This window comes from Neomonachus schauinslandi, chromosome 6, assembly GCF_002201575.2.
Source record: "Neomonachus schauinslandi chromosome 6, ASM220157v2, whole genome shotgun sequence".
Taxonomy (NCBI): domain Eukaryota; kingdom Metazoa; phylum Chordata; class Mammalia; order Carnivora; family Phocidae; genus Neomonachus; species Neomonachus schauinslandi.
In genome coordinates, this window is record NC_058408.1 from 138,001,553 (window position 1) to 138,018,862 (window position 17,310).

Sequence of the window (17,310 nt, forward strand, 5' to 3'; positions counted from 1 at the left end):
CCCCACCACCCTTCTTCCCAGTGCCTAAACAACCACTGATCACTGTCATTTTTGTGTGTATCTTCTTTAAAAACGTTGGTGGGGTTTGGTTTTTAATCTTTGGTTTTTGGAGTTTATGGTGAGTCTCAACATGATTTTCTTTTAATTTATCCTATTTGGAGTGAATTTCTTGAATTCTTGAATTTCTTGAATTCTGTAAATTTATATCTTCAGTCAAATTTTGGAAGTTTTGGTATTATTCAAATATTTTTTTCTGCCCAATCTTTTTGTCCTCTTCTTCTGTGATTCCAAATCTACATTCATTAGGTCATTTAAGCTGTTCCACAGGTCCCTGAGGTTCTGTTCATTTTGTTTTCTAGTCTTCTTTCTTTGTGTTCCTTATATTGGATAATTTCCATTGAGCTATTTTTAGGTTTATTGACTCTTCTCTCTGTCATCTCTTTTGTACCATTGAGCTCATCCAGGGAATTTATTTTAAATATAGTATTTTTGAGTTCTAAAATTTTCATTTAGTTCTTTTTTATAGTTTCTATTTCTGTTTGTATTTCCTATCATTTCATTCATTTCAAGCATGTTTTTCTTTACCTCCTGGAGCATAGTTATAGTTCCTTTAAAGTCTTTGTCTACTAATTTATACTTCTGCTTTATTTTGGTGCTGGTATCTGTCACTTGTTTTCATAGGCATTCAACTTTGTTGGTTCAGACTCTTAAGTTCTGTCTCATCTTCTATCAGCTCTGCTCTCTTTTCATCAGCTCAGCAGTTCAGTTCTTGGTTCTTTAAGCCTTGGCTGTACTTTTGTAGGCCTGCCTCACGCATGTATAGTTTAGGAGTTAAGCCAAGACTTGTGAGTGTTCATACTCAGAAATGGGGAGTCCCCTTCTCCGGCTCTCTTCCCCTTGGAGTTTCCCCCACACGCTCCAGTCTCCCTGGCTCCTTGCGCCAGGAAGCGGTTTCCATTGTTTTTGCCACCTGCATTGCTTCCAAACTGGGGCCCACCTTCAGTGCAAAGCCATGAAGGAGAAAAGAAAACTGGAAACTCCCCTTCAGGGTTGGCATCTCCAAGTTTTGACCCCCTGCTAACAGTGTACCTGCTTTTGTGTACTTTCTGGGTCCTTAGGGGGGCTGTATGTGTATGTGTGTGATGTATGTGTTTTGTTGGGAGTTAATAGTTACAAATGGAAGGATGAGCTATCAGGAAATTACACCCCCTAATTTGTGTGGGTTTTTTTTCTTCATGCTGATGTGCAGAGTTTTTGAAATTGTCATTTACATAGCCCTTATTACCTCTGTTACCTTGGTAGTCAATATTGAGTTCTTTCTCTGAATCCAGCCAAATGCTTTTTTTTTTCCTGTATCATCTTTTTGACACACTGTGTTGATTAGGTAGAAATATGTTGTTCTTAGTTTTTAGTAGTTCTGTTATCTACAATTAAGGCTTGTTTTAAGAACCATATAATAGGAATTTTAAATAAATCAAAGACCTTATAGAAACATCTTGCTTATATTTGTTCTGTTAATCTGTAATGTAGGTAGGCCAGAAAAATCTAAGAGGATAATAGGACAATAAATACTAGCAAAAAGCAGTCATAGTCACTATGAATTTCAAAGGGGCTAATAATAGGTGGGGAAATAATAACAGTATTTCAGTATCTCCGTAAGAAGTTAATGTATTTTTTAAAAATTTGTCTAGATACAGGACACAAAGAGGTTCAGTCCTGAAATAGCCACATGACTTTGATCATATGTATTTTTATGTAGTTATCAAGATTGTCATGAGATTCAAATGTTAATTTTTTTATATGTGTGTTTAAATGCAGTTGAAAACACTATTTTAGTTCTGCCCTTTAAAAAAATAAAAACTCTGGACTGTTTATTAATGACCCATAACCTAATGTGTGAATGGTGACATTCAAACTTTAATACTTTATAACATTTAACTTATAATTTTTCCCATTTAGATGGTCTTCTGATTGTTGGTGTTCACTCGGCTAAGTTTCCAAATGAAAAAGTCCTGGATAACATTAAGAGCGCTGTTCTTCGATACAACATCACCCACCCTGTGGTTAATGATGCAGATGCCAGTCTTTGGCAAGAACTAGAAATTTCCTGCTGGCCAACTCTGGTCATACTTGGACCCCGTGGAAATATGTTATTTTCTTTGATTGGAGAGGGACACAAAGATAAATTATTTTTATATACTTCCATAGCTTTAAAGTATTATAAAGACAAGGGACAGATCAGAGATAATAAAATTGAAGTAAAACTATATAAAGATTCTTTGCCACCTTCACCATTGCTGTTCCCTGGCAAAGTAACAGTAGACCATGTTTCTAATAGATTGGTAATAGCAGACACTGGACATCATAGAATTTTGGTCGTCTGGAAGAATGGACAAATTCAGTACAGCATTGGAGGTAAAGTTTGCTTCTAATTATGATACATAATATATTTTATAGTAAAAAAAATAGTTCAAGGAAATGTATTAAAATTGAAATTTATCACCCTGGTTTTAGATCTAAAACAGGCTCTTATTGACATCTACATAGTCAATAAAATCTGTTAAGTACGTTCTTATTAATCCTGATTACTCAGACTGAATTGACATCTAGTAACATAATAGTCAAAGAGAAGAGTATTTCATCTCTTTGCAATCCTGCTTTAGTAACATATGCAGCATTAGTACATAAAGTAGGGGTATCTGCATTCCTAATGCAAATAAACTAGTCTTATTCCTAAGCCCTGGTGCTATTCTTAGGATGCCTAGATATTGTTCCCCTAGCTCTTGAATTTTTCACATTTCTTCTTTTTCATTTTTGTTAGAGTATGTGTTTTATGTTTTTTTTTTTGTTTCCGCAACTTGATGTTTGGGTTGATGACAAGCAGTTATAAGAATTGTTGCTTAAAAATTATCTGTTGTAGTAGGTTGATTTAAATGGTTAAAAGGTTTTTAATGGTAGAGTTTTCAAAATGCTGTAAATGATTATTTTCCTTTGTTAAACAGAAAAACCAGCAGCAAGCTACCTTTCCCAAACATGTTTTTAGGGATAATGGTATCTTGTGATAAATTAAAAGTTATTCTACAATAATTTTTAAAAATTCTATGGTCAGATACAATTAGGAAACATTGGTTAGATCTGTTTAAGAGACATTTGTTGGTGGTGGTGTCACTGTATTCCATCTCTTACTCTGCTTATGTACCTCATGAATATTCAAGAGAGGTTATACTATACAATGTATTCCAATCTAAAGGGACCATGATACTCTCCCTTTTTTCCCACAGGGAACTCCCATTAACAACAATAATAGTATTATTAATGACAGTAATAATAGCAAACATATATATGCCTGGCATTATTCTAAGCACTTTACCTGTATTAATTTAGTCCTCACAATGCTATGAGGTAGGTATATTATTAGTTCCATTTTACAGAAGAGAAACTGAGATATAAAGAACTGGTTTAGATCATCAGCTAGGAAGAGGTAGAGCTTAAACTAAGTCACTTGGATTCTTGAGTTCATATTCCTAGCCACTACATTATACTACTTCTCTAACGTCTAGGACAGTAGAGTTCTGCAAAGCATAGTTTGGGAGTGCTGACTTAGAGGCTTTGAATGGCTTATTGTCTGGTCATAGAAATAACAGTTATATGTTTTTATGTTGTATACTCTCCACCCCTGAAACTCTGCATGTATTAGAGAAGCTGAGAAGTAGGCCATTAGACCAGAATCACTCTTTGTCTCTCCAAGTGTTTATAGGATATTATAGAACTTTGTGGCAAAGTGAAATAGTAAATATGAAGGTTTCTTAACCTGGGGTACATAGACTATTAAATGCTTGAATGGCCCTCAGGATCTATGAACCCCTTGAAATTGTTTGTGACATCTTATGGGCATATACATTTTTCTAAGGAAAGGGTTCATAATTTTCATTGTATTATCAAAGGAGTATATCTTCCAAAATTGTTAAAAATCATTCATCTAGATGTGAAAAGATTAAAATTATTTTTAACTCTTTCTAGTCTAGGTAATAGATAATTAAGATAGTTTAAAAAATATATTCTCTTCTGATATATGCTCCTAAAGTAACCATTATCCAGTAAGCCCTGTCATTAGCAAAACTTACTCTTGAGAAAAACGTATCTTGGGAAATTGTTTTTAGGTGAAAGTATCATGCTATTTATATTAAAATCCCAGCTTTAAATATAAATTTTATTTATTTATTTTGGTTTGATTTATTTACGTTGTAAAATGATTACCACAAGAGGTTCAGCTAACATCCATCTTCCCCTATAGATACAATAAAAAAATAAATAAAGGAAAAAAAAATATTTGGGGGGGGTTACTATGAGATAACTTTTTAAGTGGAAAAAAATTGTCTTGTGGCTATCTTTCTTTTAGGACCCAACCCTGGAAGAAAAGATGGAATATTTTCAGAGTCAACTTTTAATTCACCACAGGGTGTAGCCATAAGGAATAATATCATCTACGTAGCAGATACTGAAAACCACCTTATAAGAAAGGTAATTTTCAATTTTAAGTAAAGTTTTAATACTTCTAATCAGAAAAAAATGGTATTTACTTGCTACATTAAATTTTTGGAATGAGAGGGTGATACTTAAACACTTCAAATCCTCCTTATTCAGCTTTTTTCAGAGGACTGCTTTAGTTTTATTCTTAGGTATCTTGTTTTCCTGTAGTAGTCACAGAAGACAAACCTATCAATCAAGTCTTTTTTTTTTTATCCTTGTTTCAAAGTGCCTAATCACCCCAAAGCTCCTCATTTTGCAGTATTTTCCTACCACTGTTTATAGAGTGATGCTTTGTCCTTTTTTCAGTTAAATTTTCTCAAACCTAGGAAAAAAATCATACCACTCCCACCACCCTTCAGCTCTAATGCTTTGCCTGGAAATACTTACCAGTCAGTCTTAAAATTTGTTTTACCTCATTTTTTAAAATTTTTAAAGATTTAATTTATTTATTTGAGAGAGAGACAGACAGAGACAGAGCACGAGCAGCAGGGAGGAGGCAGAGGGAAAGGGAGAAGCAGACTTACCGCTGAGCAGGGAGCCCGATGCGGGACTCAATCCCAGGACCCTGAGATCATGACCTGAGCCAAAGGCAGATGCTTAACCAACTGAGCCACCCAGGCACCCCTTGTTTTACCTCATTATAAAAGTTATATATGATCTTTTTTATTAAGCATGAATTAATACATAAAGGTAAAAAAGGCTCGTACCATCTATTCTAGCTCCCTAGAGATAACTAACCATTGTTAAAATTTTTGCCTTTTCAGTAATTTTCTATTCCTATACAAATAAATTTATATTTAAAAGACTGTCTCTAGAGAATCCTTTTTTAAACAAATGAAATCATATTGTACATACATAATCTTCTGCAGTTCTTTTAAATTTGTTTTCCATATTAGTCACATGAATGATATGACTACATAGTATCCCATTGTAGAAGTACTTAGTTATTTTAAACATTTCATATTAATATTTTGGCTATAATCCATTGGCCTTTAAGTTGCTGTCTATTTAGAAAATAATTAAGTTCATCTAACCCATCCTGCCAAAACACATTATTTCAGATACTTCCTTGCTTTTCTCAGTTTTTTTCTGTATTAATATTTGTGCCCATTTGGCAATGTTATCATGTAAAATAATAGGAAAAAACATGTGTAGAACTTGTAACACCACTGTAAAGTAAATTTCAATGAGGTCATGAAATTTGTTTTTACTGCTGAAATCTTAAGCACCTAGAATAGGGGCTGGCCCATTATAAGTGTTCAGTAGGTATTTGTTGAATGAATTTTTGAGCAAATAACCTATTTAGTGAAATATTTTCTCAAGTGTGTATTCCTCTTAATATGAAAACATGTTATATGAGGCAAGGATTTTGTGGATTTGTTAATTAAAGCAGATTTATTCTTTAAAGGTCTTGGAGACTTTGTTCTTAGAGACTTTAATATGTTAATATATTGTGAATACATTAGTGGGGGGATATATGTACAGTATTTCTAAATTTATTTGACAAAAGAGCCCTTTTTAGGCAGAACTTTTTGTAGGACTAATGATTTTATGGTATGTCATGATTTCCCACTTTGGGAAAAAATGCCTTTCTGTTGTTACCAAATCCTTAAAGGTCAGTGTTTCTTCATCATTGTATTTTCAGGGTTGTCTGCTTCTGTAATTCATCATAGTGTCATGGATATCTAACCAGGTGTTGAAGTAGTAAGATATTTAGCCCACAACATTCAGGGTATACTTGTCTTTTTTTAATTCTATGTTTTTCTCTTGCTTTAGAACTTAATGGGTTTTATGAGGGTTCTAGAGGGGAGAGGGGTGGGATGATGGGTTAGCCTGGTGATGGGTATTAAAGAGGGCATGTTCTGCATGGAGCACTGGGTGTTATATGCAAACAATGAATCATGGAACACTACATCAAAAACTAATGATGTATGGGAATTAACATAACATAATAAAAAAAATTTTAACTAAGAAAAAAAAGAACTTAATGGGTTTTAGAGTATTCATTGCATTTCAAATACTTTTTAAGTAGCATAATCACAAAAATTTAGGTTACATGAACTTATTTTTAAATTATATGACTTAGTTTAATGTCTACAAAAAAAAGTGAGATGGAATTATTTCTTCTCTTTTTAAATATATAAAAATATTTATTGTAGTTTACTTTTGTTTAAGACCTCATTTGCAGAGGATTGATCATATGTTCATATTTCACAAATATCATTGTTTCGTGCAGACCTGACTCTTGTTTAGAATAATTTCTTTAGTAATTTATAAATTCCTTTTTAGCCCCACTCTCATTCCCCCTGCTATTCCCCTACATAAACACAACCTATAGGCAGCCATTCTGGCACATTTAATTCAAATCTTTCTATTTGTATATGTACAAATGTATTTGCGTGTGTTTTTCTAACAACTTTATTGTGATATATTTTACATAGCACTCATTTCAAGTATATAATTCAAGAATTTTTAGGAAATTTAGCAAGTTGTACAACCATAGCCATAAATTGTTTTTAGAACATTTTCAGTCCCCTGTAAGAACCCTCATGCCCAATTACAGTTAATACCTACTTTCAGGCCCAGCCCTAATCTACTCTCTGTCTATAAATTTGCCTCTTTTGAACATGTCATAGATATAGAATCATATAATATATGGCCTTTTTGTCTGTCTGCTTGTATTCTGAGCAATGTTTTTGAAGTTCAACTATGATGTAGCATATCAGTAGTTTATTCTTTTGTATTGCTGAATAGCATTCCATTGTATAGATATACCACATTTTTTCCACCAGTTGATAGACATTTAGTGTGTTTCCAATTTTTGGTTGTAATGAATTCATATAAGAATTTTGTGTAAATGTACATTTTCATTTCTCTTGGTAGATACCTAAGTAAAGGAATTGTTGAGTTATATGTTTTCTATTTTATGTTTAACTTGTTAAGAAACTGCTAAACTTTTCCATGGTGGTGGTACCATTTTACATTTCTACCTGCAATATTTGTGGGTTCCATTTTCTCCCTGTCTTCACCATTATTTGTTATTTTCCTTTTTTTAAGTTCTAGCCCTCCTACTAGGTATGACTTGGCCTCTCTGTGGTTTTGATAATAATTTCCCTAATGAGTAAAGATGTCAAGCATCTGTTCCCATCCTTGTGGACCACTTGTATATCTTCCTTTGAAAAGTGTTCAGATTCTTTACCTGTTTTTTAACTTGGTTGCATTTCTTGTTGAGTTGTAAGAGTTCTTTATACATTCTAGATACAAATCCCTTATGGGATATGTGATTTTTCAAATACTTTGTCACATTCTGTGGGTTGTCATTTTCACTTTCTTAATCATATCTTTTGATGTACAGAGTTTTAAATCTTGATGATTCCCAATTTTTTTCTTTCATTGCTTATGCTTTTGGTGTCCTATGTACAATTATATTGCCAAATGCAAGATCATGAAGATTTACTCCTATGTTTTCTTCTGAGAGTTTGATAGTTATGGCTCTTACAGTTCAGTCTTTGCTCCATTTTGAATTTATTTATTTTTTATATGATGTGAGGTAGGGGTCCAACTTCATTCTTTTGAATATGGATATCCGGTTATCCCAGAATCGTGTACTGAAGAGACTGTTTTTTCTCCATTGAGTAATCTTGGCAACTTTGTGGAAAATAATTATTCATAGCTGCATGGGTTTATTTCTGGATTTTCAAGTCTATTCCATTGACATATATATCAGTTCTTATGCCTCTACCACACTGTTTTGATAGCAGTAACTTTTAATAAGTTTTGAAATCAGGAAGTAGGAATCCTCTCACTTTCTTCTTTTTCAACATTGTTGTGACTTTTCTGAATCCCTTGCAATTCCATATAAATTTTAGGATTAGCCCATCCATTCCTGTAAAATCCTGTTTGTTTCTCATATAAATAATTATATTGTCTGCCAAAACAAATGGGAGTTTTGTCTTTTCCCTTCTTATTTTTACACATCTTGTTTTCTTTTATTGTTGGCAAGAACCTCAAATGCCTTTAAACATTAGCAGTAATAGTGGATATCTTGTCATGCTCATAATCTTAAAGGGAGTAGATTTTCTCCAGAAGTGTAATGTTTTTTATAACTTTGGGAAATAAAATTATTCATGAGGTTAAACTTTCCTGGTTACTAAGAATTATTTTATTATATAATTTTATTAAATGCATTTTCTACATTTATTGAAATAATTATATAGTTTTTTGCCCTTGGTGCCTTGATGTAATGAGTTAATAGATTTTTGTTGTTCAGTCACCTTTTTATTCCCAGGATAAATCTTACCTAATCATGAATTCTTTTTAAAAGTCAAGCTGGATTTGATTATCCCAAATTAAATATTTTAAAATTCATGTTCATAAATTAAATGGCTCTGTATTTTCTTATGCTGTTCTCACCTGATTTGGAATCAAGGTCACACCAACTTCATCAAATAAGCTAATTAGTTTTCACTCTTTTTCTGTTTTTTGGAATAATTTGTCTAACATAGGAATTAATGGTTTTTGAATATTCATAAAACTCCCCTGTAACATTACCTGGACCTGTGGCTTTTTGCAAGAGGAATTATCATAATAAGTCTTTGATACATTTCTTAAATCAAGATATATTTCAAGGACCCATCCCTAGCTGCCTATTGTATTTTTGCAGATTGGGTTCAGTAAAATACAAATAAGGTTACATTGATGAATATTCTTTACAATTTCAGGAGATTATAGAACAGCCACTAAAAATAATGCAAGAGGGTACTGCATAACTAAATCAATGTAATTCACCATAGTAACAGAATAAAAGATAATAACCATATGATTGCTAGATTAGGTATTAAATGTTTTTAAATGTTTTTCTATTTATGATAAAATTAGTAAACTTGAAATGTAAATGAACATCTTCAATATGATAAAGGGCATCTACAAGAAGCTTATAGCTATGCTTAATGCAAATTATTGAATGCTTTTCCTCCAAGATTGGGAACCAGGCAAGGATCCCCATTTTCACCATACCTATTAAAAATTATACTGGAAGTACTAGCCATTGTAATAAGGCAAGAAAGAGAAAAGGCATACAGGCTGAAAAAGAACTGTCTTTATTTGCCAATTGCATGTCACATACATAGAAAATTTTAAGAAATCTATGAGAAAAGCTACCTGATAAGTGAGTTTAGGAGGGTTGCAGAATACAATGTCAGTATAAAAAGATCAACAAAGTATATTTTATATCTAGTAATAGTCAATTAGGTTAGAATTTTAAAATTTTATTTACAGTAATAAAAAAAACATAGAATAAATTTAACATTGCTGAGAAAAATTAATCCAATAATTGGATTGGAAGGCTCAATATTAAGATATCCATTCTCTCCAAATTGATCTGTGGATTCAATGCAATCTCAATGAAAAGTCCATCAGGCTTGACAAGCGGACTCCGATATTTTACATGGAGGTTGCAAAACAAAGGATTTATTATCCCTAAAACAATCTTGGAAAAACAAAGTTAAAAGACACACTGTGTGATTTAAAGACTTACTATAATGCTACAGTAGTCAAGACAGTGTGATACTTTTATAAGGATAGATGTGTATTTCAATAAAAAAGAGTGGAATGTCTAGAAGTAACCTCATACCTACACAGTTATTTGATTTTTCAAAAAGCATCAAAGTAATCAAGGGAGAAAGGAAAGTCATTTCTGCATATTGTGCTTGAACAACTACATACTCATATGGGGAAAAAAAAGAAACATGACCTCTACCTCACACATATTACAAACATCAATTCAATATGCATCACAGCCCTAAATGTAAATGTTAAAACCATAAAGTTTTTAGAAGAAAACATGAGAATCTTTGTGACTTGCAGGTAGGCAAAGGTTTCTCAAAGACAGGACATAGAAACAATTATAAAAGAAAAAAATGATAAATTTGAATTTATCAAAATTTAAAACTTATTAAAATTTACTGTTAAAATGAAGACAAGCTACAGGCTGTCAGAAATTAGTTGCAAAAATTTACAAAACATACATGAAGGGACTAAGATCTGTGAAATATAAAGTTTCCTACAAATAAAAAATGGGCAAAGATTTGAATAGACCTTTTTCAAAAGATGTAAGAATGACCACAAACCCATAAAGTAATCAACATCACAGGTTAAAAAGGAAATGCAAAGTGATAGCATAATGAAATACATCCACCATAATGGTTAAAATTGACAAAAAAAAAAAAAAAAGAACGACTGATGACACCATAGTTTGGCAAGGCAAGGATGTGGAGCAATTGGAACTTGCATACATCGTTGGAGAAAATACAGAAATGATAGACCACTGAGAAAAAAACCTTCTGGCAGTTTTGTTTTTTGTTTTTAATCAAACTAATCCTATAACTGCCCTATAACACGGCAGTTAATAGTCCTGGGTATGTACACAAGAGAAGTGAAAAGATACCTTCAGCAAAAGACTTATACAACAATATTGAGAGCAACTCTATTTGAACCCCCCCAAACTGGAAATAGTCCAGGTATCTATCAGTAGGAAAATAAGTAAATAAACTGTGGTATATTCCTATCATGGAATACTGTTCAGCAGGAAAAAGGAACGAACTACTTATGTATGAATAAATCTCAGAAACGTGTTAAGTCAAAGAAGCCTCACGCACAAGAGTCCATATTGTTTGATTCAGTTTATCTGAAATTCCGGAAGAGATACAACTGATCTATGATGGAAAAACAATACTCTTTGCCTCTGGGGGTAGGAGTGATTGGAAGGAGGCTTAAGGGGACATACAGAGTGAAGATAACATTTGATTTCTTTATGTAAGTTGAGGCTACACAGATTAATGCATTTATGAGAATTCATTGAATAGAACATTTAAGGTATGCGCATTTCATTGTAAGTTTTGGCTCCAAAAAAGAAAATGGACCTGAAAAAATATGGAACTCTTGTTAATTTCAAGCATGCTGAGATACTTAAGGTCAGTGCACTGATGTTTACAGTTTACTTTGAAATGCATCCAAAAGTGTAAATGGATTGAGGGATTGATAGCTCAGTAAGATATGTGATAAAGCAAGTACGTGAAGTGTTGATAGGAGGTAGTGGGTGTATGGATGTTTGCTGCAAAATTCTATCAACTTTTATGTTTGTTTGGTAATTTTCATGATAAAATGTTGGCGGAAGGATCTCAGGAGATGAAACCAAGCATCTTTTTTTCAGTAGATTTCATTATTTCAGTTTATAAAGTAGAGGCAGTATAATGTAGTAGAGCTAGAACTGCCTGGGTTTAAATCCCAGAGCTTTGACTTACTAGCTGTGGGATCTTGGGAAAGCTGCTTTATGATCTGTGCCTCAGTTTCCTCAATATTAATCAAAATCACAATCATAGGTTATTATGAGGATGGATGGATGGATGATTATTGGATCAGTGCCTAGCACATATTAAGCTCTATATTTGTCAATTACTAGTCAAGCATAATTGAAATACATTTAATTTTAAGAAACTTGCATCTTTCTAGATTTTGCTTTGAAATTTCAGATTTCACTTTAACATATTTTATAGTTAAGATGACATCAACACCAATCCTGGTAGAGGCCAGTGATGAGGAAGGGGGGAATGGATGGGTGGGGAAATGAAAAGGACTGAGTTTTGTGCATTTGAATAACAAGCTCACCCTATACTTGATTAGCCCCTTTTTTTTTTTTTAGCTTTTTTTTTTTTTTTAAGAGTATTTGTGTTGCAAAAACTTTCTATATGTTCTATTGGAAATCTTCATGTACCAAAAGGAAAAAAACAAAAGTAACATGCATTGCATAAAATGTGTTAATTTTTATAGATTGATCTAGAAGCTGAGATGGTGAGCACTGTAGCTGGCATTGGAATTCAAGGTACAGATAAAGAAGGTGGAGCTCAAGGAGAAGAACAACCCATTAGTTCTCCTTGGGATGTAGTTTTTGGAACGTCAGGTATGTAAACTTTTAATACTAAATATAAGTAAACTTTGCTTAACAAATGTAAGATTTTTAAAATATTCTGGGGACATTCGTTTGGATTAATTCTAATTGCTAGTTATTTTATAATTTTATTACCTATGGTGGGATTTATTGTGTAAAAATAAAGCCGGCAGTATTGTTATATATAACATTACAGATTATATTTTATACACAAGTAAACTATATATTACTCTAATGTTAAAGAATTTTGTCTTAGCTGTAGTTTCCAATTAATATAGTTCTGAATATTCTTAAATTGGAAAGATTGTAGTTTCAGAACTTGAAATGATTATTCATGACCTATGCTGTTTAACAGTGCCTTTTTATTTAATTTGAAATCAAGAAATGATAGTGCTTTTTTTAGATTATTAAAATTTGTATTGAAATGTGATAGCTCCATTTGGGTAATTAAAAAAAACTTTACTGAATTATATAGGTATTGATAATGAGATTTATATTGTCTTTATAATCTTTATTACCTGTATTAATTGACTAGAAATCATCTTGGAGCATTAGTACTTATTTTTCATTGGCCCTCAGTGCTTCTGAGATAGTTACACATCTACACATCTAAAACCAGAGTAATGAATAAAGAAAGTTAGTAGAATACATTGAAAATGGAATTTGGTACTAAGTGGTTGTATGATCTGAATTATATTTATAGAGTGAATAAGCACCAGCTTAGTTTAATGGCTTTACATTTGAGATAATTTCCTATTGTGATGTTAATCTGGTTATAATTCAAAGACCTTAATTTTTTCCATTGTGATTAACTTTATAAAGCTTTTAATATTCATAAAATAATTGAATGAACTTCTGGTACTACTGCACTTAATAATAACTTAGGTATTTTGCATAAGTTACTTTTGAGACTTTTATTTTGGGAATTCTGTGTCCTGATAGTCCTGAGTTGTTTTAGTGGCTCACAGGGAGAAGGAGTTGGGAAGGGAGGGGAGCAGTGTGTCCCAGGCACAATCAATCAATAAGGGGATATATGCAGAGAATTTTAAAACAGTAGTAAAACCAGCTACAGTTCAGTCTTCTTTTTGTCGCCATGCATGGCCAATTCTAAATAATTTCAGGGTTAAAAATACTCATCCCCACCAGGACTTATCTGTCCGTCCTGCCTCCTTGCCTTTGATACACTGAGCTATTTGAACATAAACCTTATAGACAGAAAAATAGTCTGAAACATCTCTCTCAGTAAAATAGTCAAAGTGGATGAGAATTGTTACTTTGCTATACTGTCACCCTCCCTCATGGGAAAAAAAATTTTTTTCTCCCCTTAGCATGTACGCCCCTGGGAAATTAAAGCTAATAGTGCACATAGCAATTCATTTATAGATATTTACATTTTGCAACCTACAACTTGTATGTACTGTATTTGTTAGTAATTGCCACAATAACAGTTCATAAGAAATCATCCCAAACTCACACAAACCTAAACCTTTATTTCTTACTCTTATATAGGATTGGGGTTCAGCTGATCAAGGCTAAGCCTGGGCTTGGTTCCAGGCTGTTTCTTGGGTCTAGATCTACCCTGTTTCTCAACCTCCGTGAACCAATAGCTGTCTGAAGCATATTCTTTTGTCAGAAGGCAGGAGCACAAGAGAGTAAGCCCAGTTAAACACATTTGAAGCCTTTGCTCATGTCTTAACTGCTTACCGACTGTTATTAAGCATGTCACATGACTAAGCCCAAAGTCATGGGGCAGGGATACACACTTTGCCTACAGTGAGGCTCTGGTAAGGGTATGAATGTGTAATAGTACAACAGAGGAGTGAAGAATTAAGACTAGTAATTCATTCTGTCACATAAATCAGATATTACATTGCTTAAAAACAGGGTGTACTTTACTGGATATTTAGTTGGATTTATTTAAGCATTTTTTTCTAGGCTAAAAGTTTTTCATACTTTATAGCATGGAATCTCTGGTTGTTTATTTCCTATTGAGAATGCACCCAGATTGCTTTCTAAGGAAAATCTTGGGTCTATAGACAAGTACCCTCTCAGCTTCCAACTGAATAATGTGCTGAGACTTATGTCTTTATTAAGCTCAGTTCTCAGTAAAGGAAGTGGTGAGTCCTACCTTAGCTCAACAGATCATTAAGAGCATATGGCTCTGCATTTCACTTAGAGCTTAGAATAGCTTCACTCCAGGTACTTGGCAAAAGGAGTAATCTTGAATGCACTTAAGCTTAACACCTCTCAAAATGCTCAGAGAAAATGGTTTTCAAGCACTTTATGAAGGACCTATAATCATAATGACGACTCTAGTCCAAGAGTTTTTAACCTTGAGTCATATACCCCAGGCATTCCTGGTTAGGTTTTTTGAGATTCTTAAACTTCTCAGAAATTCTATATAAGATTTGGGGGAATTGGTCAGATTTTCATCAGAATTTGAGAGTGCATTACCCAAAATCATTTTAAGAGCCACTGCTTTCAATAATTACTCTAAAATCTAATCCTGGATTAATGTATATTGTCAGAGTTTAGGGAAATTGGATTACAGAATATTTGTTCTTACAATTGTTTTTACTAAATAGTATTTTGGCATCATGTCATTCATTTAAAAATGTGTCAACACATTTATGTCTGTATGTGTGCATATGTGTTTGATACGTATTTCATCAAAACACAGTCCTATGGGACTTACTACGATTTTTACTATAGGGATTTGTTGGTAGTTCAATCATTACCTTAGAAATAAATTTCTCTACTAGAGAAATTTTTTTCTGATCTCTAAATTATAGATAATACTTTTTTTCCTAAGTATCAAGTTTGATTTAAGCTCTTTGATAATTTGAATATCGTAACTGATTGTATTTGTTTTGTTGTACTGATTGCCAGAAAACTTAGAGACCAATTATCTTTAGCAAAGTATAATGGAAACATGGCATTCATTCTTTGATATGAGTACAGCTGCATCTCTTTCTTTTCTACCCTATTTACTTACTGCTTCAATTTTTTTATTTTAAATTTATTTATCAGTATTTATTTCTTTGTAAGCTACCTGAATCATTTGTGGAAATAAAAGTAGAAGTAAATGGAGTAGAATCCATTACTGATGTGATTGACTATGATAACTGGTCCATTTAGAAAAAAAATCTTTTTAAAAATCTGAGAATCATAAAAGTAAAAATACTTTCTTCTAAGAACTATAAGTGTACATTTTTAAGCCAATCTTTTGATGTAGGACCAAAGCCTTTTCTTCATGTAGCCCCTGACAGTCTTGTACCACTCCAAATAAACTATTTGGGTTTCCTTAAATGTGATCAGAATTTTGAAACACTTGCAAGGAAGTCTGAGGGCTGCAATGTTTTTAACTTATTCTTTCAATTGTCTTTCCACACTTAGTTCAACAATTTGACTTGGCTACTTGCTTTTATTGAGTCTTTCCAAAGTATTCAACTTTGTTTTCATAAAAACAACTTTCCATTTGCATTCATATTGAATTGGTCACTGTATATATAAATTATGTAATCATACAACTGGTTTAAACAGATGGGGAATTAAACACAACTTGAAGGGGACTGGCTGAGAAAAACTGTTCATGTAAAAACTTAAGTTTTTTAACACTTGAAGAGAATATTCCTGAAATTCTACCATAGTTGTGAATTTGAGAGAGGACGGAATTATCAGGAGGAAACCATGGAAAACGAGATTCAGGGTTGTGGTATCTTCGTACATTAGGCTGTCCAGCAGTGCCAGTAACAGCCACAGCTACAAGAAGCATCCGCAGACAAGTCGCCGGCGTCTGAGTAAGAAATCAAGTTGCAGAAGGGACTACAAGATGATTTCTTTTACAGAAAGTTGACCCTGCAGGAAAAAATCTTCATGTAACTTTGACTCCCCCCAGACTGAACTGCTGAGAGCCTACTGTACCAACAACAGAAACAGTCAACTGAGGCATAGTTTGTATGTTACATGTATTATATACTGTATTTTTTTTTTTTTTAAGATTTTTTTATTTGTCAGAGAGAGAGCTAGCACACAAGCAGGGGGAGCGGCAGAGGCAGAGGGAGAAGCAGGCTCCCTGCTGAGCAAGGAGCCCAATGCAGGACTCCATCCCAGGACCCTGGGATCATGACCTGAGCCAAAAGCAGACGCTTAATCGACTGAGCCCCTAGCACCCCTATATACTGTATTCTCACAAAAAAAGTAAGCTAGAGAAAAGAAAATGTTAAAATCGTAAGAGAAAATATAATTACAGTACTATACTGTACTGATTGAAAAAAATCTGGGCATAAGTGGACCCATGTAGTTCAGACCTGTTTTCAAGGGTCAGCTGTACATTGAGAGATCCATCCAGACGTGGTAAAATTAAAAAAGAAAAGAAAAAAACGAAAAACACAAATTTTTAGACCAGTGGTTCCTTGTGGGAAAAGGAGGGGATATGACCATGGAGGGATGCATGAGGTTTTCATATAATTTCTTCTTCTTCAGCTTGGTGGTGTGCACATAGATTTCTAGTTATTAAACTTTATATATATATAACATGTAGCCATTTGTATGTATGTTTAGTTAAAAATTGAACTTTTAGAAAAAGCAATAGATTAGGTAAAGAGAATGAAAAATAATGGGGACAAATATACAACTGAATGTATATCTTATCAAGGGATCCATTTAATAAACAACATACTTCAGGAGATTAGGGAAAGGTACTTGAATACCTCTGATTGTTTTAAGTATACATGTAATGTGAAGATGTATGTATGTATTTTAAATGGTGACTGAATAGCCCAAACCCATGCCATCACAGTAATAAAAGCATAAAAATAATTAACATAAAATGA

At 33.0% G+C, this 17,310-nt stretch overlaps 1 protein-coding gene across 1 annotated transcript in view; it reads left to right on the forward strand.

Moving 5' to 3' along the window:
* NHLRC2 (NHL repeat containing 2) overlaps positions 1-17,310 on the forward strand; it is a 52,797-nt gene that overhangs the window by 18,703 nt on the left and 16,784 nt on the right. The window contains exons 3-5 of the mRNA XM_021699950.2: positions 1,960-2,415; positions 4,400-4,521; positions 12,358-12,487. Coding sequence (XP_021555625.1) covers positions 1,960-2,415; positions 4,400-4,521; positions 12,358-12,487 — 708 coding nt within the window. The remainder of the gene's footprint in view (positions 1-1,959; positions 2,416-4,399; positions 4,522-12,357; positions 12,488-17,310) is intronic.